The sequence below is a fragment of the Mus pahari genome, chromosome 8 (genome assembly GCF_900095145.1).
Source record: "Mus pahari chromosome 8, PAHARI_EIJ_v1.1, whole genome shotgun sequence".
NCBI lineage: Eukaryota > Metazoa > Chordata > Mammalia > Rodentia > Muridae > Mus > Mus pahari.
Window position 1 is genome coordinate 13,925,586 of NC_034597.1, and position 25,397 is coordinate 13,950,982.

Consider the following 25,397-nt stretch of genomic DNA (forward strand, 5'->3'; position numbering starts at 1 on the left):
AATAAACTACAAAAAGATCTCCCTCATCAGAACCTTTCAAGGAGCCACACGCAGTAGACACTTGACCGTGAAAAGAATAACTGCTATGTTATCAGCCTCCAGGATGGTAGGGAAGAAACCCATTTTCTCTGCATGGAGACAGAGTATGGCTCTGTCCAGGGTAGACGTCGTTGCTCTTGCTTGCCTCCTGCAGTGAGCGGTGCTGCTTCAAATCCTGTACACGCGTTATGCTTTGTGGTGGGAGGCAGGCAGCTTGGGAAGTGGAAAGTTGACCCGGATGTAACTGGACCTGGGTGGTGGTGGTGGGTTTTCAGCAGTGTCTTTCCTTTGTGTCACCAAATGACCTTGGCTGGGTGTGGCGACTCTTTCTAGTTAAAGGTGGTAGGGGTGCAAATTGGTGCTTTCTGAGCCGCCTTCAGTTGGAACATTGAGAAGGACCCTTTCTCTGAGATACTGAGCATTCAGTCTGTGTCTTTGAACTCTCTCCCTGCTAATCAGGAGACTTCAGGAACTACCTGTCACTCAGCACACACATTCTAGGTTTGTGAGGCTGTATGGGGACCTGGTAGAAAATCCCTTCCTGCTTTCCTGCCCCTTCAGTCTCCTTCCTCCCTGCCTTAGCCCTGTCTCCAGCTAGCCCATCGCCAGGCTTCCAGCTCCAGGTTCCTCCCCAACCCATCTAGAGTATTGATTGGAAGTCACCAAATAGTTTCTGTAACCATGTCATCAGTAGCTGCCAAGACTCTTGTCATTATTTCAGCCACACAGTGGAAATGGCTGGGGGACAATGACATCTTCCAGCTCAGGTGCAAAGCATTCTATACTCTGCCTGGGCTTGGGGGGGGGGGGCGTTGCGGTTTAAACCTCTCTGAAGGTCTTTATGCAAAAGAGATGGAGGATTTGCTGTGAGTTATTTCTCAGAGCCCCCACTTTCGATTCCCTTAATTTTCCATTTTTCTTTCCCTCACTTCGCCACCCTCCTGCCGGCTGCATGTTAGAGAGCAGCTACACAAAGGAATTGTGCAAAGTTGGGAAGCAACTGGCAGGTGGGTTTGCATTTTCCCAGGTTAATTCACTTGATGAAAAGCTGCTGTGGGTGATGTGTCATATATCAAAGGCAGGGCATCAGTAATCTTTGCTCAAGGGCACGGCTAACAGACAGATAGACGGGAGAATGAGATGGAAAAAAGCAACTCATCCTTTTCTGCTAACACCACGAAGGAGATAAAGGAAGATTTATGAGTCCTCTCGGACCACATACCAGCAAGCCGCAAACCGTATTTTTCACATGGTCCCAAAATTGGTGGTGGAAGGCAATCTGGCTGTCACTGTGTCCGTCTGGCCTTTAGCAAACAATGAGCTTCCGGAAGGCTCTAGCTGTGGAGTCAGCTCTTTGCTGTCCCTGCAGAGGTGTGAGAGATATGAGTGCAGGAATCGTGTGTGTGTGTGTGTGTGTGTGTGTGTGTGTCTGTCTGTCTGTCTGTCTGTCTGTCTGTCTGTTTTGAGCATCTTTGCATTCTTCTAGCACAAGATCTTAAACTCAATATTATGGTCTCTATAGAATAAAAATACAAGATTACTTGAAGTGGCCATGACTCTGGAATCCCAGGCTGAACACTGGTGGCTTAGTGACCTAGTAAGTCTCTCATCTATTAAGACTCAAATTCATAGCAGCCTTATAGTTCCTTGTCTCTTCCCTCTGTGTATAAGGAAAGGGGTATAAAAAAAAAAAAAAAAAAAAAAAAAAAGGCAAGGAGGGTGTGTTAGCTATTTATCTCTTCTTTCCCTGCCTCTGAGGCGAGCCCATCCCTGGCAGGCTGTTTGTGTTAACCGGGAACTCCGATTCCTGGGATGGTTTGGACTTCTTTATTCAGGCAGCTCAGCAACTGGACTGGAAGCCAGCCTGTGGGGTGGTTGATGGCAGTCTGAGGAGGACTCTGTATATTTCTCTCCCATGCCTTGAGAAAAGGCTCCTGGACTGCTCCTGTGTTGGTGCCGATCGACTTCCCTTGGCAATTTAGAAAGTATTGTAAATTCCCCTCAAAAATTGGTTTTGAATTCTTTTTTTTTTCTTTTGTGGCCTCTGTGGCATGTTCCAGTTCCAGTTCCCCCCCTTTTTTTCTTTTGAGAAGTCCAATTAACATTCTGTGCAGAAAGGCATGATTGATTCTGCACAGTGGTGGCTATATGAGCAAACCTCATTTAGACAGCTGAGTGAAATATACAGGCCAGAGGAATTTATGGGGCCCAGAGAAGCTTGCATGCAGAATGAAAAGGAGCCACCGTCCCCATCTCTCTTCCACTCCCAACACCTACTTTTTACTCACTCTGCCTGCAGCTTCAGAGATGCCCACTTGGAGTCATGACACCATGGAGTCTCACATCTTCTGCCAGAGAAGATTGAACTCTGTTTAATCATGCAGTCCTCCTGTGGAAAGTATGGAGTGTATAATAAGACAGACAGGGAGTTTTCAGTTTCCTCAGAGCCAGGGGTGGGTGGAGAAGGGTTGGCTCGAATAGCTGTACCCTGTTCTCAAAGGTATCCCTGCAAAGAGATGTCTTGTCTGAGTGCTCCAACCTTCTGTCCTCACCTTGGTAGGATCAATATTTGGGAAGGTTCTGGGTTCAATGGAGAGGATTTCTAAAACCCTTTTCTTAGGAACATCACTAGCTGATTTTTGTCAAGTGATCTTGTGGCAGGAATTGGTTTTATCTTTGTATCTGATTCATAGAAGGTCCATCATAAACTGCTAATATCTTGAACTGACTTAGCTGTCAGTAGGGTGTAGTATAAGAGAGGACACACTGAAGTCTGCTGGTTGGTTGTGCTTCCCCTGGGACCCTGGGCAGAATACTCACTCAGTATTCTTGAACTTACTGAACATGGCTTTACACGTAGAGGTAGTATTTGCTGTCTGGGATGTATATAAGAGTATCTGTTGGTGGGGTGAAAAATGAGAGCGTCTATTTGCACCTCATTGTCTGAGCCCACTTGGGAGATTGCCTGCCTTCCTGATGCTTGGTTCTGACACGGATCGCCTGCCTGCTTTGGTCAGCAAGCTTGCCTCTCTGCTTTCTCTGCTCAAATCAAGTTCGTGTCTCCTTAGTGATTGAGACATAGGGAAATCAGGAAGACCAGTGTCACTCATTGACCTACAAACGGAAAATCAGCCGAAGCTTTTCTATGTAATTTCTATTTGGGGGAGTACTTTAAACATTGTACAAAAGTTATTTGATTAGAGACTGTTCCTGATAGTTTTTTCTTTTCTGTCTTTGTTTCCTCTGATGGGTCTCATGAAAGATGTCAACCCCTAATCCCCACAATCCTCTAAGTGCTGTCACCTGTGTGAATGACTGCATATGTGATGAGGGTCTCCCGATGAGATCAGCTCGGATTTAAAGAGAGGCCCCAAACGTGATCACATATATCCACATGAGAAAGTAGAGAAAGAAGGGCCACACCCATGAGAAGATGCTGGCCTTCAAGGTTAGAGTGTTGGAGCCACAAACCTACAGGTAAGGTAGCAGGAGCTAGATGAGACCAAGAAAACACTGTCCTTTAAAGCCTTGGGGGAAATCCATTTCGGTGATACTAGTTTTTAACTTTCTGACCATCAGAAGTGTGAGAGAATAAATTAGTGATGATTTTAGTCACCAGATTTTGTTTTGTGTTTTGGTAAATTTGTTATAGCAGCGATACAAAACTACTACAGAAGATTGGCTTGGTGTTGGCATCTTATGGCTCCCAGAAGTTGGGTTGGCATGTATATTAGACAACCCAGGTTCCCCCATTGATGGACTTTATAGGAGGGGCAGGTATAAGATAGAAAAAGACATTATTGTACCAACGCCCTTGGGAACTCCACAGCGTTTCAGTATCTCTTCTAATTCCAGAAGAGCCTTGTACTCCACTCAGTGGGTAGGGGAACTGACTCGCAGGCTGTAACTTACTTGAGAGAAGAAGCCCAGCTGGTAAACCCCGACATCGGGGTTTGAATGCTACATCCCCAGCTGAATCCAGGGTTTTCTCTCTCCCAGGCTATTGCTTTTCATTTTTGTTCATACTTCATGTTCAGTCTTCAGCCAGAGTCAGGAATGTGGGGTTTTCTCTTTGTTCCCTTTCTCAGAATGTGGTCCCTCAGTCCCAGTCTCTGTTAAATTAGGCTGGTTCAATCTAGAAGAGATGATTGTATGTCATGTCACAGGACTTGGCTCTGATAGCCAGGTGGCTCTGGGCAGCCCTTTATTATAAATGGTAACTGTACAGTGGTAGAATGTGATTGTGTGTGAAGCTGTGTGTATGGAGGAGAGAAAGAGAATTGGAACAGATCTGTGACACCATTAGGGAGACAGAATAAAGATGCTTTCAGGTTGTTGTTGTTGGTGGTGGTGGTCATGGCGATGGTGGTGGCGGTGGCAGTGGTGGTGGTGTGTGCACGTGCGTATCATGTTTGTGTATGAAAACATATATGTGTATGTGCATGAGGAGGTCAGAGCTCCATGTCATGGATCTTCCTCAATTGCTCTCCATCTTATTTTGAAATTACATCTATTCACATCTATGCACATACGTGGGGGCCAGGCACATATGTGCCATGGTGTGCACATAGAGGTCAGAGAACAAATTACAGTTCTCTCTCTCTCTCTCTCTCTCTCTCTCTCTCTCTCTCTCTCTCTCTCTCTCTCTCTTTCTCTCTCTCTCTCTCCAGTATGTTCTTCCTGGAGAATGAACTCTTGTCAATGGTCTTGGTGGCAAATACTCCTACCTACTGAGCCATCTCACCAGCCCTTTACTTTAATTTTCTGGACTGGCAAGCCAGCAAATTCTAGGGATGCTCCTGCCAGCCTCTGTAGTGCCTCATTTGTAAGTGTATATTGCTGCTGTGCCTGGTTTTCTTTCTTAAACGACTGAACTCAGGTCCTCCTGATTGCCCAGAGAGTAACTTACTGACGGAACCATCTCCCCAACCCTTTAGGGGGTTTTGGAATGGCTAACCATAGGATGCCCTATAGGTATCGCTCTTTTTCTTGAACATGCAATCTTTCTTATATCACCCAGTGCCTGTGATTGAGAACTAAGTGCTTAATGATGGAGCAATTCTTACTTTAAGGAGAAGTCAGAAATCTTGGTACTCTAAGGAGAAGTCAGAAATCTTGGGATCTGGAACCTATGGATGATGGACATGGTGGGTGTGTACTTTGAAATTTATGGGATTTGAGGGCACGTTTAGACTTCACAATTTGCATTCAAAAGTTTGTTTCAGCCATAACCACACACATTCAGCCACTTCCACAAGTGATAAACTCACATAAAAGGAGCCAAGAATGATTCATTGCTGAGATTACTATTTACCAGAAAACACATCCAGATCAGAGATTCATGAAGAGGTGAGAAAATCCCTTAATTATGACATGTTCTGAGCTACATTAAAGGGCTGTGTGCTGGGGAGGAGGGGCCAAGAGGTCGCACTCATATTGGAGACTTGGGAACTTCCACCCAAGATGTGTCTGTGTCACAAAGATAATGTGACCATCATGATTCTATTTAGTGAGATGTCGGTTGTCTGTACTTGCTTGCAAGCACACATACTTATTATTGACCTGTCCCTACTTTAAGGGTGGCCAAGGAGAGGGAGTAAGGCTGTCTTTATTGTTATTTTGCATATGTGTACCTACATGTGTCTACAGGTTTGTGCAGAGGTCAGAAGGAGATGGCAGGTATCCCCCTCAGCCATTCTCTACCTATTTCTGTGAGATAAACTTTCTCACCAAACATAGAGCTAGGCTAACAGCCAGCAAGCCATAGCCATGTTCCACTATATAGCAAGTCTCCTTCATAGCACTACATAGTAAGTACCCTGCCCCACTGAGCCAGCTCCATAGCCCTGCGCTCAAATGTAATGTTTCCCTATTCTTGAGGCAATATATGCATATATCTGTGCAACTAAATCTGACCACATCTAGCTACCATTTCTCTCCTCTAGCTCTCTCCCTCCCAGATAGCCTCCATAGGAACCCACAGACATGTGGCCCACAAAACAGACACACACATATGTGTGACTAAAAATAAATATTTTTAAAAAATTGGTTCTGGACTCAGGTTTGATTCTCAGTACCCCACATGGTGGCTCCTAAGACTCTGTAACTTCAGTCACAGGGAGTCTGATGCCCTCTTTTGTACCCTGAGCATACAAGGCATGTGAGTAGTGCAGAGATGTACATACAGACAAATCATACACACACACACACACACACACACATACACACTCACACACACACAATCACACACACACACACTCACATACACACATACTCACACATACACTCACATACACACACATACACACTCACACACACACATAATCACACACACACACACACTCACATACACACATACTCACACATACACTCACACACATATACACACATACACACACAATCACACACACACACTCACATACACACACACATACACACTCATACACACACATAATCACACACACTCACACACACACTCACATACACACATACACACACACTCACACACATACACACACATTCACACACACTCATTCACACACACAAATGATTTTATTATTTCATTTTTTCCCCTTTAAAGAACACCAAATATGCTTCCCTGTATCCTTAAGTTGGCCATATCATAACAAAACAATTAATTAAGAAACACTGGAAGTTGGTTTTCTGTTGCTCAGTCATAATATCCATCTCTGTTCATCTTGTGTCACTACTTGTCTGACAACAATGGTTTTGAAAATATAATTAAACATTTTCAGTTGAAAAAGCTTTCTTTGTGGTGATGAAGGCTGTGCAGGCCATGTGAACAGACTTGCTGCCTTTGAAACTCATGTCTCAAACAATCACTATGGTAAATTTTCTTATGTGTTGCCACCATTTTCAAACACTGTGTGTGTGTGTGTGTGTGTGTGTGTGTGTGTGTGTGTGTGTTAAGGTTGAGCATATTGTCAGCAAAAGTCTCTCCCCATAGATTTCCCTTCTATTCAAACTACCAATTGCTAACCATTTTTTTTGTGGTGCATATTGAAAAGTCAAAAGATCTTTTGAATTGTCCAATGGGAAATACGACCCAGTTGATTTGGTTGGGCTGGGGCAGTTGCAAGAGAGTGACAGAGGAGTGAGATGAGTGGGTGGCTTTAGGCCAGTGGAGACCAAGCTTCTAATTGAGAGCATTTGTGTCAGTTCTTCCATGGGAGGTTCATCTGGGTCCATGTCATCAAGGAAGAGGGGCTGGAGAGGAAAGTTGTGGGAATCCAGAGGAGCATGTGATTTCCATGGAGTTGTCATTTGCCGTGGCCCAGAGGGAGATAGCTGTGAATAATGGGTTGGAATTAAACAGGAAAAAATTTAGGCTGGGAAAGTCAGGGCAAATTTCACAATGGGAGAGTGTGTAGATGAGTCTGTGGGGAGGCAATAGCTGCGTTGCCACCAGAGGGGCTGGAAATAAGGCTTGACACAAAGCACAGGAAAATGGATGAGAGAGAACCCTCCCTGGGGGCCCCACCATGACCTTAATCAGACTCTTGCCTGCCTGGCTTTGAATTCACTGATTCACTCTCAAATGATCCAAAGAAGAGAAACAATCACTTGGAAAAGGGCCACAGGGGATAATGGGTATTGGCACCAGATATTGGCTGACTTGCCTACGGGCATTAGTGCCCTCCTGCCTTGTGTCTGTATGCCTTTTGGTCCATCTGTCAATCTGTCCCTTCCTCCTTTCGTCCATTTGTTTCACAGACTGTTTCAGAATCTTTAAGTCTACAAAGACGACTAGGCTTCTGGGAAAGGTTATTCTCAGAGGGGCCATTTGTTCCGAGACATGTGGATGAGAACTGAAGAATGGTCCGGCCAGTGGGACAACCTGTGAGCACCTGAGCTGAGACTATCACACGTGAAAAGGCTCATCAGCGTTAAGGACCTGAAAGGAGCTGGATGTTGTTAGTTGCTGATGGATGGAGAGGCTTAGGAGATGTTCTATGAGGTTGGAGAGGTCAAAGGGCTCAGGTTAGGGTCTGGTGGCCACTGGGTAACAATTCGAAGTTTGCTCAAAGTGTAATAGAATTTGGATGTGGGCTTTGGAAGGCATTTTATTTCTGTGCTCATATTTCTTTATATCTTCTGGTCTCTGGTTCCTAGGGGGTCAGCTGTGTTGTCAGGCAGACGTGAGAGTTATATGATAGAAAAAAAAAACCAGGGCTTTGGTCCCCAGAAAACAGGAAGTGACTCTGCCATCCTGGTAGTTCTGCCTTTGCCTCAGGAGCCCAGAATTTTAGGGGTAGTACACTGTGGAATAAATTAGTACCACCTAGGACAAGGCCACATAAGAGCAATCAACTCAAGTGCAAAGCAACATGTAATAGTAGATATGGGAAAACAAAAATTGCAACTTGGACCTGGAAGATAAAATTTTAAATGTACATATATGTCTTCATACATGTGTATATGGATTTACATGCACCAAACACTTTTGTATGATCTTGGAACTATGATCTAATTTTTAGGAAAGGTTAAACCCTTTTTATCCTTTAAATGTACTCGCAGAATTATACACCAGAGTTATCTATTTTCATACTTTTTCTTATGGCTTGTACACTCATAAAAGTTATTTATTTTTATAAAATGAGTGCTTTGTCAGTTTTATAAGATCCTTTTTAATCCTCCAATATTTCAATGTTTCATAACATTCTATTATCATTAACCCAGTTGAGGTGGCTCACACCTACTTGGGAGGCTAAAACACACACACACACACACACACATACGCACACTCACACACATACACACACATACGTGCACACACACACACACATACACACACGCACACGCACACTCACACACACACACACACACACACACTCACTTCTGGAGTTTTGCTTTTTCAGGAGGCATCAGGATGAGAGGTCAGAGCATTTGCTGAACCTCTCTCCATCACTCCAAAATCTTGCTGAAATTCTGGTTTTGTCTTGTAATTGCTTCGCATTGAACCATTAGCATAGCATTTGGTTGTCAGTTGGGGTTAAACCACTGCTACAAATGCCAAGAATGGATGCTACTTCCATGGGTATTTGATGGGAGACCAGACATCATTTGAAACTGCACATATTCAAGTTATGATGACAGTAGTTTCCCTGACGAAACCCCAAACTGGAATTTCTTGAAGAACAAATATTTGTATACAGATTTCTCTGTACTAAAACATAAATATCTTTGAATGTGTCTACCTTTGGAAGGACACAAAAGGTTAAAAAAAATCAGAGAAGTCCCTCAAAGGGTTGAGAGATGAGCCTTTCAATTCCAAGAAAGGAAGGTGCATTACAGGTGCTGCCCACCCACATGCTTGGGCTCCCCTCTCATGGGGAGTTTTGCTATTTCTTTTGTTGTTGTTGTTGTAGCATAGGGAAATTAATCAGGGTTGCATGGTTTGGCCAATTTTGTCTTAGGAAGCCCTTGGGATTTAGAGTAAGTAGATAGGTATGGGTTAAGTTAATAGAAAGAAAATGGAAACTTCTCATTTTGCTAGAATAAATTTGTTCCAGAGATACTGTGAATGTTTAGATTCATTTCCTCGCATGCTCAGGTCTGTTAACATTTTAGGCTAGGAAATTCTAGGTTGTGAGGGGACTACCCTGAGCCCTGAATGGTGTGCTTCGGAGTCCTGGGCTTTGGGCTTCTAGACTCTGTAGTGACATATGCTTTGTAACAATCTTGGTGTGTCACTGTAAGTCCTGCAGGGGTCAGCCACAGATCTCAGAGTTCCAGTAGGGGGGAGGTTATGATAGACAAAGGAAAAAGGTCATGATCATTTCTGATGCTCACTACACTGACTTCTGTAAAGAATGTTGGGGAGAGACGTGTCTGGGTCTAGTTGGAATGGGTCTTAATGAGAGAGGCTAACTGGAAGCTTCAGAAATCTGAGTCCTTTGGGACTCCATGATGCTGGCTGTGAGAAGAAGGGAGAGAAAGACATCGGAATATTTTCCATGCCTTTGCGCTGAAGGAACTTGAGGTCCATTGGAACTCATCCTTCTCCCAACAAGCTGGATATGTTTTAGCCTGTAAGCCATTGTTACATTGCCTCTTCTATGGTAAATGCCCTCTAGCCTTCCTAAGTAAGCCTCATCCTTTGAGTGCAGTTGGAACTCGCATGGGGTTTCCTCAGCAGTACCTCAGCCAGCATGGAGTTCTTGCTCTTACCTTCAATCTTGCTTACTTCAATTGCATGGCAATGGCATTTAATTCCAGTGTGGACATTTAATCAAAGATAACTTTGTTTCTTTATTTTAAGGCTATGGGAGCCTCTTTACTTTCTCGGTAAGATCTTCTGCGGCTTAGCCTGTCTCTCTCTTTTATTGTCTAATAGATTTTCTAGCATGTGCTTAGTAAATTTTGAGTCAGTTGAAGTCAGTTGGCTTGCTCATCCCTCACCCTTGTTTAACCTCCCAGATCTCTCCACACACTCCAGTCCTGTCTCTTTAAATAGTCAAGGAGACAGCCAGTTGTTTGACAGTTCCTCAGGCATAAAAAAAATAATTTAGCTCACACTTAATTTTTATCAGGAGGCAAGTTTAATATTGTCAAGGATTGAAATTTTATTTTTAAGTTTCTACATCCTGTTTCTCTTAATGTCATTTTGGCTTCAAAGGGTATAATTCTGAAATTATGAGTACCGTTGGACTTGTTACTATTTCTTCCTTTGTGTATATAATGTTTCAAAAGCTGTTGATGGCTAAATGTCATTTTTATACTTTTTGGATTCATAACAGTTCAAATTCATTCAAAAACAATTAATAATATTATGTATCTTAGGAATAGCTGTCATGTATCTGGTGGATATGACATATTGTTAGATATTTTAAGCTGAAAGTTCTGTCTGGAGGCCAAGTTTAACAAGACAAGGAGCAGGCTGTTTTATAGATGAGCAGAAGGGTAGGGAACACATTTGTGAGGGAGCTGAGTGCTGTAGAACAACCATGCTTGGAAAACACTGGCTTCTCCACTCAAAACAATAAACCAACAAGCAATAGCCTAGCTCAAACATTTCTTTTTGTTTTGGCTTTATTTATGTCTGGTTTCCTTCTGCAAACAGGAGGGCCACCTGACAGCTTCAAGAGAAGATATTACCACTAACTACAAACCACCAAGGCGGTGTTCCCAGATTCTTGAGGGACATCATTTTTCCAGCTCAGACAGATTGGCTCTTTGATTTTTTTTTCTTTTTAATCTGAAACGGGAACGAAACATTCCATAAAGAGTCATTGTTTTCAAGATGGGGTGGTCTGTTCTAGAAGGAACGTTGGCTAGCAAGAATGATGTCAGCTGTGGGAGGGGCTGGGCAAGATCCCTGGCTTTGGGAACCCCCCGGGCTGTTCTAGTCAGTTGGAACTGTCCATTAGCTCTCCCTTCACAAAAGCAAGGCCTTTTTGAGTTTCTTCTTTGGAAATTTCCTGGAGCCTCACACTTGTGAGACGAAGGGGGCAGCTACTGAGGGTATTGGGTAGTAAAAAATTTCTCTTTGTGTGTGTGTGTGTATGTATATGTGTGTGTGTATGTCTGTATATACATGCACACACACGTGCATGTTTGTGTGTGCACAGATCTCATGAGCCAGCATGTGCATGTGGAAGTCAAAAGACAATATCGAGTGTCATTTCTCAGGTACCATCCATTAAGAAAAAAAAAACAAACACAAAATTCAGGATCATTCACTGGTCTGGGGATTACTAAGGAGACAAGGCTAACGTTCTAGAGAGCTCCAGGGATCTGCCTGCCTCCATTACCTTTGCTCTTTTTTGCAAGTGTGTTCTACTGAGCCTGCCTTTTTGCATTAGTTCTGGGGCGCAAAGTCGGATCCTTTCACTTGTGAGGCAAGCTCTTCCCTGTCTGGACTGACTTCCTAGCCACTCTTCATATTACCTTTATAGAAAAGTGAAAGATAGAGCTTCTATAAATCTTTCAGTTTGTCCTGAACAAGCATTAGTGCTATTCCTCTTTCAAGTTGTTAACATTTTTAGTCTTCAAAGACACAAGCAACAACTCATCATGTCGTGACAGTGTCCCACCCTCAGGTATCAGGAAAATCTTCCAGTCAGACACAACGAGTCATGATATCTATCCCATGTGGGCCTTAACCACAGCCTGTAAGGTCTTTCTAGTTCCCCTACCATTTGTGAGTGGAATACACAAAGAAGAAGGGAAGCAGCTCTGGGCATCTTCTCTTGAGCTGCTCCATGGGAAGCTCTTTGTGGCTCTAGACAGTTGTCCTTATGTCCCTACCCCAGGTCTTTGGCATCATTTATGGTAGCAGATTGCTGGCCGCTTTCAATGGGTTTACTTTCCATGAGCTCCAGAGATTATGTATACGGCATGAAGAGGAAAAAGTTCAGCCCTCCATGTTGTGTGCTTAAACAGAAGAACAGGGTGGCAAGCATATTATTACAGATTCCATCAGCCCCACAGGATGATGGATGCTGCACTAGCCATGAACACCCTGTAGAGATGCAAGCACAAGATGACTCTGGTTTGTGGCCACACTGGCTTCTTTCCCTTTGCTACCTCTGTGTTCAGCTCCTCCAAAACCCAAGGAGAAGCAGGGAAGCAGCTCTTCAGAACTTAGACAGTTAATCAGGCATGGAGGGGCTTATATAGTCAGTGCTACTGAGATGTTCCATAGTGAGAAAAGCATTGTGGGAAAAGTTAGAACTGGGGCTACAATGCTAATGCATTCTCCTTCATTATACAATTGATCCTCGAAGAATTCTCAAAGATCCTTCAGTCTAATGGTTCTCAAAGTTCTCCAAAGGCTTTGAGGGAACACTGTGGTAGGATGGACCTGGTTTCTCCCTCACAACTGTTTATATCCCTTATCCTTTCTTCTTTTTCTCCTCTGTTCCTTCATCTTGTCCCTTCCCATCTCTCTCTCTCTCTCTCTCTCTCTCTCTCTCTCTCTCTCTCTCTCTCTTCTCTTCTCCTTCTTCTTCTCTTCTCTTCTCTTTCTTTCAGGCATAGGGCTTCATACTTTTATTACCAACACTGAGGAGATACTCACAAGCCCCCTGCCTCAGCCTCCTAGAAGAATGTCAACATTGCATGTATAGACTATCATACTCAGCTTGATCTGCTGGACTTGATTTGGAANAACTGTTTATATCCCTTATCCTTTCTTCTTTTTCTCCTCTGTTCCTTCATCTTGTCCCTTCCCATCTCTCTCTCTCTCTCTCTCTCTCTCTCTCTCTCTCTCTCTCTCTCTTCTCTTCTCTTCTCTTCTCTTCTCTTCTCTTCTCTTCTCTTCTCTTCTCTTTCTTTCTGAGATAGGGCTTCATTAAGTAACTAACCATTCTAATCTTCAACTCACAAGCCCCCTGCCTCAGCCTCCTAGAAGAATGTCAACATTGCATGTATAGACTATCATACTCAGCTTGATCTGCTGGACTTGATTTGGAAAAAAAGTTAGAACTTTCAATACCAACTTAAAATGTAATTTCCTTATTTCATAAGGTGGAGAAACTGAGATTCATGATCCAGAAGGGGCTTAAGGTAGAAATTTAGGGATAGTTCCCCCCTTTTTGGGTTGATTCTTATAACACTTTATGTAACTTTTTCTATATATATATTCATATGTATTTATTGTGTGGGGGCATACACATACACACACACACACACACACATGCATATGGATATCAGATTGGTTTTTTTCCTTCTACCCTTTGGGTTTTGGGGATGAACTCAAGTCTTCAGGCTTGGCAGCAAGCCTCTTCACCCACTGAGCCATCTAGTAGAGACATTCAGCATTTTATGTTCATGTTATTATTAGAGACAGGCTTCCACTAAGCATATCAATTGGGAGCTATGATTTGGGGAGTAGTTGGCTGTATATTACACCCTGTGTCAGGGAAAAGAAAAGTTCCTATCTCCTGTTTGCATATCTTTTGTGAAAACGATTTAAACAGCACCTGTTTAAACCTTGCCATAGAAATGCCTGGAAGGCAAACAGTTGGTTCTGGAGCAGCTAAAACATGGCATTGTTTAGTGTGGCAGCCATTGATGCTTGTCTTTAATTACGGCCGCGCTGTCAACCCCTGAAGTCCCTGCTCTTTGTTGTAGATCTGATATGATGTTTGAGGTTTTCAAAGCTACAGAGATGAAAGAATCTACAGTCAAATATTACTCATTCCGATATGCCTAAGGAGGGAGGAGGGCCATTGCCCATAAGGGTTGCAGAGCTGGGAGAGAACACGGGTGCCCCTGCCTTTGATGACAGCCTCAAGTGGGGCATCCTGGTTTACTCTGTTCATGGTGGAGGAGGGCCAAAGCTGGAGGAGACTAAAATGATTTATCTGGTAACGGTAAACAAGAGTGACGGATGGACAGCCAGGCTTTGTAGCATGAGGAGAAGAGCTGGCTGTCACCGCCACTGGCAGTTTATCCATTAAAGCTGTGTGGCTCAAGCTGACCTCGCAAAGATTTCTGGAGTCATTCCCTGGCCACTGTTGTTTCCCTTGTCTTCAGTTGGCCTTAGCTATGCATCCTTACATGCCACCACTATTTAGACCATTAATATAGGTTAGATGTATCACAGACCATAGACATCCATTTAAGGACTTATTATCACTCAGAAGTTCCATCCACTCCCTCCCCCCTTTAGCTTCTACAGCCTTTCCCATCACTCGCATCCCTGGGAGCCTGCTCCCTGCTCCCACAACAGCTCTGCCCATGGCAGAAGAGGCGCTCAAACCTCCTCCCCAGCCATCATCCTGTCCTAAGTTTCCCTTTCCCATCCCATCTCTTCTTTCCTCCTGAGAGGCCTTGCGTTCTCATGGCTGTGGGTGTGAGCACCAGATCCAGGCTGGCAGAATTGGAATTGTGGTTTTGATGATCACTCGTTCTATAATTTTGAGCAAGTTACCGATTCTACATTTTGTTTTCCTCTTGGTAAGATGCTAATGGCAATTGTACCTGTGTTGTAGACTTGTGAATAGAGAATGAGTTGGTGGGTAAAAACAAGTTCAGAGACCCGCACAGGGCAGGTGTTATAGATGCCTATTGCATATTCATACAGAACACAGTATCTAATGTATACGATATGAGATACGGCATACAGTTTAAATATTCACAGAACCATGACAGCACGTTTTGTTGTTGTTGTTTTATTTTGCTTTGTTGTCTAACTATCAGGGAGCAGATAATTAATAGTTTTGTGAGCTAGATAACTTATTTCTGGGGAAACCCACCAAACCCCCAGAGTGGAGATGAATTTTACTTCCTGTTTTCTTGTCTTAAAGGCTTCAACTTTTGTATTCTCCTGTTTGCTGTGTGACCATACCAGCTAGCTGATATCCTAACTTAACCATGGGAACTTTCTGGTTCCAATGTTTTCCCATAGTCTTTCAGAGCTTGGTCCCTAGTTAGTGGTGCTTTTAGGGACGTTTAGGAAGTGCGGCCTTGCTGAAGGAAGTACATCACTGGGGACAGGTTCTGTGAGTTGAAAGCCTCGAGCCACTTTCCAGCTGGCTTGTTCTGCTTCAGGCTTGCATTAGAAGATGTGAGCTCTCAGATTTCCACTTCTGCTGTCATGCCTGCTGCTTGCTGCCCCGCCCCCCCCCCCCCCCCCCAATCCCCTATGATGAATCTTTATACCTCGGAACTGTAAACCCAAATAAACCATTCCTTATATCAGTCTCTTCCCTCAGGGTGTTGTGTTACAGCAGCAGAAGAGTAACCAATACACTAAGTAAAGTGCTTAGCTTGCAAGCATGGAGACCAGGGTTTCGGGACTATGCGAAAAGCCAGGCACAGTGCTGTGTGCATATAATCCCAGGGCTGGGGATGTGTAGACGGGTAGATCCTTGAGTCTCACTGGCCAGCGATTCTAGCCTGCCTGGCAAGCCCAGTGAAAGACCCTGTCTTAAAGAAAGAGAAAGTGGATAGCCAGCCCTTTAATATCAGCAGAAAGGTTATCTCTGGCCTCTACATATTCATGCATATGCACATGCACACATACACGGACATGCTCAAACATGAATGACACACTTGTGAACATTTGCACATGTATAGACATTTTAGAAAGGAAAACAAAACAAAATCCAAACCTCCTAGAATGGCTTCTATCGCAGAGGTAGCTGAGACACTTGTGCAAAAGGCCACGCTAGTTCAGCTCTCCTTGCCCCTAGAGGGAAGACATGCAGATGAAAACTCATTGGCCTCTCGAGTTGAATATAGACTTCCTGTTTTCTGGTAGCTACTGTGAGGGGCAAAAGCTCAGCTAAACATGCATCCACCATCTTTTAATTCTCCCACCATGGAAAGGTCTTAAGGTAGCTAGAGCTCTGTGATACATTCGACATTCTGTGGTCCTGTAACCGTGGAACTTGTAGACTTAAAAACTTTATCCTAAGTCAATATGACTCTGAAACCTTGTGTTCTTTCCACTTCTGCAAGAAACAGGCCCTGGATACTGTTTTTCTTGGTTTATTTTTGGATAAATATAGCTGGAAAACATTCACATTTGACCCCTTTCCTCATATCTGCCTCCCCAGTAAAAGCAAAAGCTACCATAATCTCCCCAGGGATCCATAGAGAAAACAGCGATGCTATCAGCAAAGGCCTCTTCCACCACATAGAGCAAACAAGGACTCCCCCAAACACTTGTAATCTAGCCAAGCAAAGCTCTAGGAGGAATTCTTATGATGGTCAGCGAGAGCAAGCCTAAAAGGGCCTTTGAGCAGAAAGCTGAAGGCAAGCAAGAACACCGCAAGCCAGACCTGGGCGTGCAAGCAGTCTGTACTGCCGAGCTAGGCAGCTGGTGATGTCACTTCTCGACTGTTGTAGCAGATTAAGCCCAAAGTCTTAGTGGCGGTATGCCACAAGCTACCTTCATTTCCTGTTCAACTCACCTGCCCAGTGTGGACCAGTAATAGGCAAACTCGCCACTCCCGGTTCTAGCTGGATAAAGGTGCTGGCATCTTGTTGCCCTGGGTCATGAGACTTCTGTAGTCAAATCAGGGGTATGGTATGTTGAATGTCCATATGGAAACCCCAAATGTGACCTTTCTTGGAAATTTAGTCTTTGAAGGTAAAACTACTTAAGGACCTTGGGAGGAGAGCATGACTAGATTTTGAGTGGGCTGTAAATCAGTGAGAGAAGCAGACACAGGAGCCATGTGGAAGCAGAAACAGAGGATATATGTCTTAGTCAGGGTTTCTATTCCTTCACAAACATCATGACCAAGAAGCTAGTTGGGGAGGAAAGGGTTTATTCAGCTTACACTTTCCACCTTGCTGTTGATCACCAAAGGAAGTCAGGACTGGAACTCAAGCAGGTCAGGAAGCAGGAGCTGATGCAGAGGCCATGGAGGGATGTTCNTTACTGGCTTGCTTCCCCTGGCTTGCTCAGCCTGCTCTCTTATAGAACCAAGACTGCCAGCCCAGAGATGGTACCACCCACAAGGGGACCTCCCCCCTTGATCACTAATTGAGAAAATGCCTTACAGCTGGATCTTGTGAATGCATTTCCCCAACTGAAGCTCCTTTCTCTGTGATAACTCCAGCCTGTGTCAAGTTGACACAAAACTAGCCAGTACAGTACAGTTACCTAACTCCAGGCTGCGGAATGCTGGGAGTCACCTGGAGCTGGAAAGGGCAAGGAGGGGTCCTTCTCTAGAACTTTGGTGGAAATACACTCTACTCACAAATCGACTTTAGACTTCTGTTTTCCATCAAAGTGAGACAATGCACTAATCTTGTTTTAAGCTGCCCAGTTAAAGGCTTGTAATGAGAAGTTTTAAAGGCCAGGCTTGTGAGTACTTTATAATTCTTTTTTTCTGTTCATTGGCCAGAGCTCAAATTAATGACCATGAAATTGCATTTGATAAACATATGTCACCACTCAGGCCATTTCTATATTGCAGATATGGTACAGGAAGCAGGGGCAGAGGATTGAAATACAGATCTTCCTCCTTTAGAGGTATTGCCTATAGACCCAAGCATCACAGCATGACTTCAGGACAATAGCAGCAGTCAGGGCCAGCAAGGCCAGGCAGAAAGCCTGAGGACATAGCTCTGTGCACCTCACTGGGCTATCTGAAATACACACCAGAGTCCGCAGAAATGAAGTGGCAGGACCAGGCAGAAGCGCAAGATCCCTCATTAGTCTATCAGGTCCCAGAGCAATCCACAGGTAACAAAACCAGCACTCCCTCATGGCTCCTGTCTTGTAGTTGTTCAGATACTGTTCAGAGCAAGTCAGTGTTCCTGGCTCTCATCTGGAGGGGTCTTAGGATGTTACTCGCACCCCGCCATGTCTCTACTTCCTATCACAGAGTAGGTTCCCAGCAGATATTTGTTGTGTACAACTCTTTGTGAGTTGAGAAATGAGTGACATTTTTAAAGTGTGATCCTTATAACAGGCAGCTCATTCTCCATTGCCAGAGGTGTCATCTTGAATTCTGGGCTATGACCTGAATTTCCTTGCTAGAGCATGGGGAGATCTCAGACCTCCTTTCAGCTGGCACTCATTCCCCAGTGTGTACCCCACTTCCTTTCTTTCTTTCTTTCTTTCTTTCTTTCTTTCTTTCTTTCTTTCTTTCTTTCTTTCTTTCTTTTTTATTCTCTCTCTCTCTCTCTCTCTCTCTCTTTCTTTCTTTCTTTCTCTCTTTCTTTTATTTCATTATTCTGCAAGCATGGATGCGTTCTGCCTACGTGTATGTATGTGGAGCACATGAGTGCTTGTAGGCCATCAAGGTCAGAAGAGAGCATTGAATTCCCTGGGGCTGGAGGTACTGACAGTTGTGAGCAGCCAAGTGGGTACCGGGAATCAAATCCAGGTCATCTGCAAGACTAACAAGTGCTCTTAACTGCTGAGACAGCTCTCCACACTACCTGCACTTGTTTTCTACTTAGAGAAGGCTTGGTACTGGAATTATAGAATATTCCCAGAGTCCTCTGGGTGATCACCTTCCTTGTTGACTTCTTCATTGTCCTTGGATTTGGATGATGCAGTAATATTGAAATCCTTTTCTGGATCTTTTCTTTCTATTTGAATGAATCCTGTATTTTCTCTTCCATTTTATTAACCAGTGCTTGGGTCATAATGAACATCTGCTATGTTTTTGTTATTGGAAAAAAAAATAGCTTGCATTGGGCACTTGTTTTAGAGAGCTATTGAAGCAACTACTATGAGCACTAAGTGATAAAAGATGATATTATAATTACTGTTTAATTAATGGATTATTGGTTTTGATAGAAAGAAATGATGAGTTTAATGTACCAGGCTTATGTTGAACACTAGGGGTAACAGTAAGTCCTTTGGCATTGATTTCAGCTTTATAGGGCTTTAATGTTAATGTTCTCTTTGTTCTCATTGTTGCACAGTGAGGGGAGCTGGAATGCACTTTTCATCCTTTGATTGGCACCTGCCACAGACCGCTCTCATCAAACCAGTGAGCAGCAATGAAGAGAGGGGAGGGGAGGGGTTTAGGTTGGAGAAAGTGGTTTTATTCCATTTATTTTAATAATTGCAGATAAGGACAGGAGAGATAGTTCACTTAATAGCTTGCCATATAGTCATGAAGGCTTGAGTTCAGTCCCCAGTTCTTACACTTTACAAAAGCCAGGCATGATGCTATTCCAACATGGGGTCATGAGACAAGCAGATCCCAGGGGTTGTTGGTCATCAGCCTAACCTCTTCATTGAGCTCCAGGCCTTATGGGACTCTGACCAAAAAAAAAAAAAAAAGTTAAAATAATGTTAGATGGCTCCAGAGGAATGACACCCAAAGTTGACCTGTAGCCTTATGTACCCCCCCACATGCACATATGTACCCACATGCACATGTAGTCCTCAAATCTACAGATAACTCTGCAAGGCAGACATCACCACCTTTATTTTACAGATGGCATAAAAAAGGATTGTTCCAGAGTCCTTACTTCATTTCTGGGAGACACTGGATTGAAATGCAGACTCGTGGGCCTTCTACCCACTCCTTCCCTTCTCTCCGGTGCCCCTTTGCTTGCCTCTCTGATGATTGTCGGTCTATCTGTTATGCCTCAGTGTGATTTAAGAGGTTTGTGCCATGTCCCTCCATGAGGGACTTGTTGGAGAATCAGAACCACAATTTGCTATTGACTCCCCCCTCCTTAACACCCCCCTCCTTGACACTCCCCTCCTTGAGAGGAATGGAAGACTTGAAAGGACTTGCTGACGGCTTGCTGAGACAGCTTCATTTTGTCCCTGGAAATGATTAATTATGAAGCATTGCAATGCCCAGTGTCACAGAGCTTCTTCCCAATCTATGACTTTTCTCCTTCTCTTGAAGCTAATATTTGATATTTAAGTAAAATCACCCTGCTGTGAGGATATTTTGCATTATTATATATGGTGTTACCAAGACCTATCCTAATATGAATTAGAAAAACTGATTTTCTTGGGGTTGGGTGCAGGGTTTCTCTGTGTAGTCCTGGCTGTCCTGGAATTCACTCTGTAGATCAGGCTGGCCTCAAAGTCACAGAGATTCTTTTGGCCCTGCCTTCTGAGTTTTAGTATTTTTTCCCCCTTGAACCTCTCTATTTTATATTTCTCCACTTAATTTCTCATGAGGCAGAAAGGAAGCCAGTCTCTTTGGCTCATGGTCACCTTGAATCCTGTGATTCAGGGTGAAAGGAGATGTTCACCCCTAGGTTTGGAGACTGTATACATTCAACTCTCTTTTTAAATTCTAGTCCTCAGTGTCCATGTGGGTCCAAGCAGGGTCTAGGAAAAACAAGGAGATGCTCGAGAAGAGAGCTGGGATGAAACTCCAGGCAGATGTGCTTTGATAACCGAGTGGAAAGGGGATCTGGCTGGCACTGATGCCCTAGCTCGCTGCAAACCTTCAGCCCTCGCCTACGTGTGTGTGTGTGTGTGTGTGTGTGTGTGTGTGTGTGTGTGTCTTTCTATTTTATTCTCTGCCCCTTTACCCCCAGAGCTTTGGCGTACCTGCTGTTGTTCTTGTGCCAACAGTGGCATCTGCTCAGTGAAGCCATCAAGAATTTGAATGTCAATATCTTTGCCTTGAAATGAATGGAAAAGTATTTGTCACTCAGCGGCAATCATTCTTCAAATAAAAGGTTAGCCAGACAGGGCCCTTAATCAAAGAATCGGTCTTTTCTGTCAGCAATGCCTTTTAAATAGCAATGATGAAGGCTGGCTGTCAGGGTAGAGCTTGATGAGAGAGATGATTGATCTGCATAAATCATTTTCTTTTAACATTTGTCAGTGAAGAGTAAATTGGTGGGACATTTTGGATATTAGCAGTGTTGAAATTAATATGCAGTATCCTAGGTGTGTCCCATTCTTAGTCCTTATATAAAGGAGGTGGGAATTATAAAGGAGGCTCCGGGGCAGGCATTGTTCTCACCAGAAAGTTGCACCCTTCTTAGTGCTGTGGTCATCATCTTGCATGCTAAATTCAGAAGTTGACTGTGTAGCACATTTTACAAGCTCTGAAAAGAATCTAGTTAATTTGGGAATTAGCTAGAGTCAGTAGCATTTAACAACCAGTAAATCTGCAGAGACTCACTGTTCAGAGGGACAAAAACAACGAGCCCAGGAGTGATGCCTGGCCTTAAAGGGTGGGGTGTCTATACCCGGAGTGCTGACACAGAAATGGCCTTGGCTTGAGCTTTGGTGGAAACCCATGAGTCAGCTCTTCTAAGTAAATCTTTTTAGCCACAAGGTAACTGTTAACCCTTTCAAGTTTGCCTCTTCGTCTCTAAAAACATGCTTCCTTCCATGACTTCTGGTGCATATGTTTTGGGTGCTCAACAGATTCATGGAGATGAACACGGGTAGTGTGCCAACCATGTGGCATCTGTGAACAAGTATGCAATTGATGTTAATTTTCTTGCTTTCTTTTAGTCAAGAAAAATGCCCCAAACCTAGAATAGCCACTAAAATGTCAATATCAAGAATATATTCATGTGTTCAAATGAACAATACATAATTTTGTCGTTAAGCTGGGGGAAACAAGAGAAAGAAAGAAGAACAATTTGGGTGTTTGTTTTGAACCCTGGAGACATGGTCAGCCCCAAATCGTCCATTTGACTATGAGTTAGTTGCTGTGCATCTTGGGATATCTAGTGAACACTTTAATATTGCAATCCTATTTCAAGAGGCATGGATAGAATAAATATCTAGTTGTTCCATTTTGGGGACAGGGAATGAGGCAGACAGGATGGGGGAGTGTGGCTAAGCACACTGTATTTTTACATGCTCGTTCCCCATCACTCTCTAGGTCAGTTGTTCTCAACCTTCCTAATACTATGATCTGTCAATATCATTCCTCATGTTGTGGTGATTACCCCAGCAACAAAACTCTTTCATTGCTACTTCATAACTGCAATCTTCCTATTGTTTCGAATTGTGATGTAAATATCTGATATGCAGGATATCTGATCTGAGACTACTCCAAAGTGTTAGCAACCCACAGGTTGAGAAACACCGCTCTAGATTAGATACCCGAGTTCATCTTGTTCATCTTTGGAATAAAGAAACACATATATAGCATAGCATTGGGATCAAAAGCTGCACCAGCCGGGCCAAACTGCCAAATTTAGACCCCAGGCCTTTGCCTCAGCTTCTAGCAGGACAGGTAATTAATTATCTCCCTTGTCTTCAGTTTCCCCACTCTTCAGGGGATAGTGGTAATATCCCTTCATACAGTGCTGTTAGGATGAGTGAGTTAATATGTAAACACCAAAGCTTAAATAAAGGAGTTTCTTGTGCGTACATGCTAATTATGGCAGGATGCCCATGAGAAGCCAACTGGCTAAGCAAGTGTACTGCTCAGTTCTTTTGTTAACTTGACCCAGCTAGAGTCATAGAGTAAGAGGCAATTGAGAAAGCGCCTTCATCAGATTAGCATTTAGGCAAGTCTGTGGAGCACTTTCTTGATTAATGATTGATGTGGAAGGGCCCCGCCCACTGAAGCCAGGGCCAGCCCTCTGCTAGAGGTACCAGGTTGTACAAGAAAGCAAGCTGAGCAAGCCACGGAGAGCAAGTCAGTGAGCAGCACTCCTCCATGGCCTCTGCTTCAGCTGCTGATTCTCCTTGAGTTCCTGCCCTGACTTCACTCAGCGATGGACTGTGACAAGCAAATGCCAGCCCAAACGCAAACCCTTTTCTGCCCACGCTAGTTTTGATTGATATTTTGTAACAGAAACCGAAACCCAAACTAGAATATCAAGGTGGAGAATGCTAAAATTCAAGTGGATCAGATGTGATAAAAGAAAAACAATGTAATTAGATGCAGGGGTGTGTGATGAAGGTGAAGCTCAGGGATGTTTTACTGTTATGTCCTTGCCAGAGGAATTTGGGACCATGGTCATTCTAGAAGCAACCACGTGGCAGCCAGGAAGTCACTATTGTGAAAACTGACCCATGACTTGCTTGTGATTACCATAGGAGTGAACCTCGCCTGAGAGGGTCTTGTGTCTAATATGAACACTCAGGAGCATCTCATCTCTAACTAGCTTATTAAACACTTTCTTTTTTTTTTTTTTTGAGTGTAAATTGGCTTTAATCCACGTCTAGTTGACAAGTAAAGTACCCTGATGGAAAGTACACACCACAAGGAATCTTTGCATTGGAAAGAACCAAATCACAGCTTGCATATAAGACTTTAGCTACAAGCTTTCACCTCTGGCTAGCTCTCTCAGCAGTAGAAGGCTTTCAATTGACATGATAACCAGAGGAAATTTAATTTCCTAGAGAAGTGCATTGTACCAGATATAAGGATTAGTTGGAAAACTCATGCATGACACTGGCACCTCCCCACCCCACTGGCTGTTGAGTTAGCAGTAACCTTCTTGGTTGATTCTTCTCTGGCACTTCCATTGTTCAAACTTCAAGATCTATAGCAAGACTCTGTCTTAAAAATATAACACAAACCAAACAAAACTGGGGCTGGAGAGGTGGCTCAGCAGTTAAGAGCACTGAGTGCTTTTCCAGAGGTCCTGAGTTCAATTTCCAGCAACCACATTGTGGCTCACAACTATCTGTAGTGGAGTCTGATGCCCTCTTCTGATATATCTGAAGACAGCTAAAGTGTACTCATTTAGCTAAAATGAATACATAAATACTTAAAACAAACACACAAGAAACAAAACCAAAGAGTTGAAATAATAAATAAATAACCCTTCTCCAAACGCAAATCTGAAACCCTAGGTCCAAATGGAAGCTCAGCTGAATTTTGCTTCTATGATGTTGCTTATTAAACACTTTCTTAATTCAGCACCTCACTGAGAAACTGGTTCCATGGGAACTAGCCTTTACTTGTGGAAGCAAAGTTAAGGATGGAATACACTTTGCCTACGCAGGGTTTCCATTAGGTGCCTGAAGGGACAGTTCATACCAGCCTCAGCCTGTGGCCTGTGACCGGTGGCCTGGCCATAAGAAAGCTTCTGTGACTTGTGTGACTGGAGAGAGTGCCTCTGGTCCGTACTGTCTCCATCCATTCTTGGAGGGGTTCACAGTTTGGCATAGGTTTTCTGGTTTTGTTTTTGCTGTTTGTTTGTTTTTGTTTTTCAGAGTGGACTGGTTCGCACTTGAGTTTTCTCTCTCCTTCCTTCTCCATCTTCTGCACTTACCTCACTAGAGGTTTTTGGTTTCCATCTACATGTGCAGGGATATTGTCGTAAGACAATTCCAGAGCAATGTTCCTCAGCCCTCATGATCCAGGGTGTTCAGTTAATGGTCTCTGGACTCGACAGTGGTCTCCCAGCCTCAGATGAGCTGGCAAGGGAGGTCTGAGAGCTCGCCTGCTTCTGTGTTTGGAGATGCTACATTGAACATTATGCGTGGTCAGTGTGGCGCTTTAGGAGAAAGTCCATGAGACATAGAGGCTACATATGAGGATGATTTATAAAATGTGTGCCCGACTGCTTTGCCTTGCACTGGGCTACTAAGGTAGACGTACTGTATTGTCAGATCCCTTACCAATTCTGTCTTTATTCAAAGAAACATAGCCTGAGTTATCTGTCTGGCTTCTTTATAGATTTTAGTCATGCTAGTTGTGATGTCTTGCTCAAGATTAATTTCAGGTGATGAAGACCTAAAACAAGGTGTTTAAGAAGACCTTTAGTGCTTAATTGATAGAAAATATAAAAAGAGAGATTTAGCCCCATCTTTATTAGGTAAAAAATTGACCTAAAGCTGATGATGTTTTCCTTTTTATAATAGTTTTTATTTTTGAAATTATAATCCATCAGTTTCTCCTCTTTCATTTCTCTCCTCCAACCTTTTCCATGTGGGTCCTGGCGCTCTTTCAAGCTCATGGTCTCTTTTTTAAAAAAACGTTGATTTACACATACACACACATACACACACTCAC

The 25,397-nt window shown here is 43.5% G+C and overlaps 1 protein-coding gene across 2 annotated transcripts in view; it reads left to right on the forward strand.

Moving 5' to 3' along the window:
• Nucleotides 1-25,397, forward strand: part of Lrmda (leucine rich melanocyte differentiation associated) — a 1,022,231-nt gene that overhangs the window by 291,217 nt on the left and 705,617 nt on the right. The window contains exon 1 of one of the 2 annotated variants that reach the window (XM_021203464.2): nucleotides 20,577-21,135. The exons of the other annotated variant lie outside the window; for it this stretch is intronic. Within the exon in view, the coding sequence (XP_021059123.1) occupies nucleotides 21,089-21,135 (47 nt within the window). The 5' untranslated portion in view covers nucleotides 20,577-21,088. Of the gene's footprint in view, nucleotides 1-20,576; nucleotides 21,136-25,397 lie in introns of those variants that run through there. 2 annotated transcript variants of the gene reach the window in all.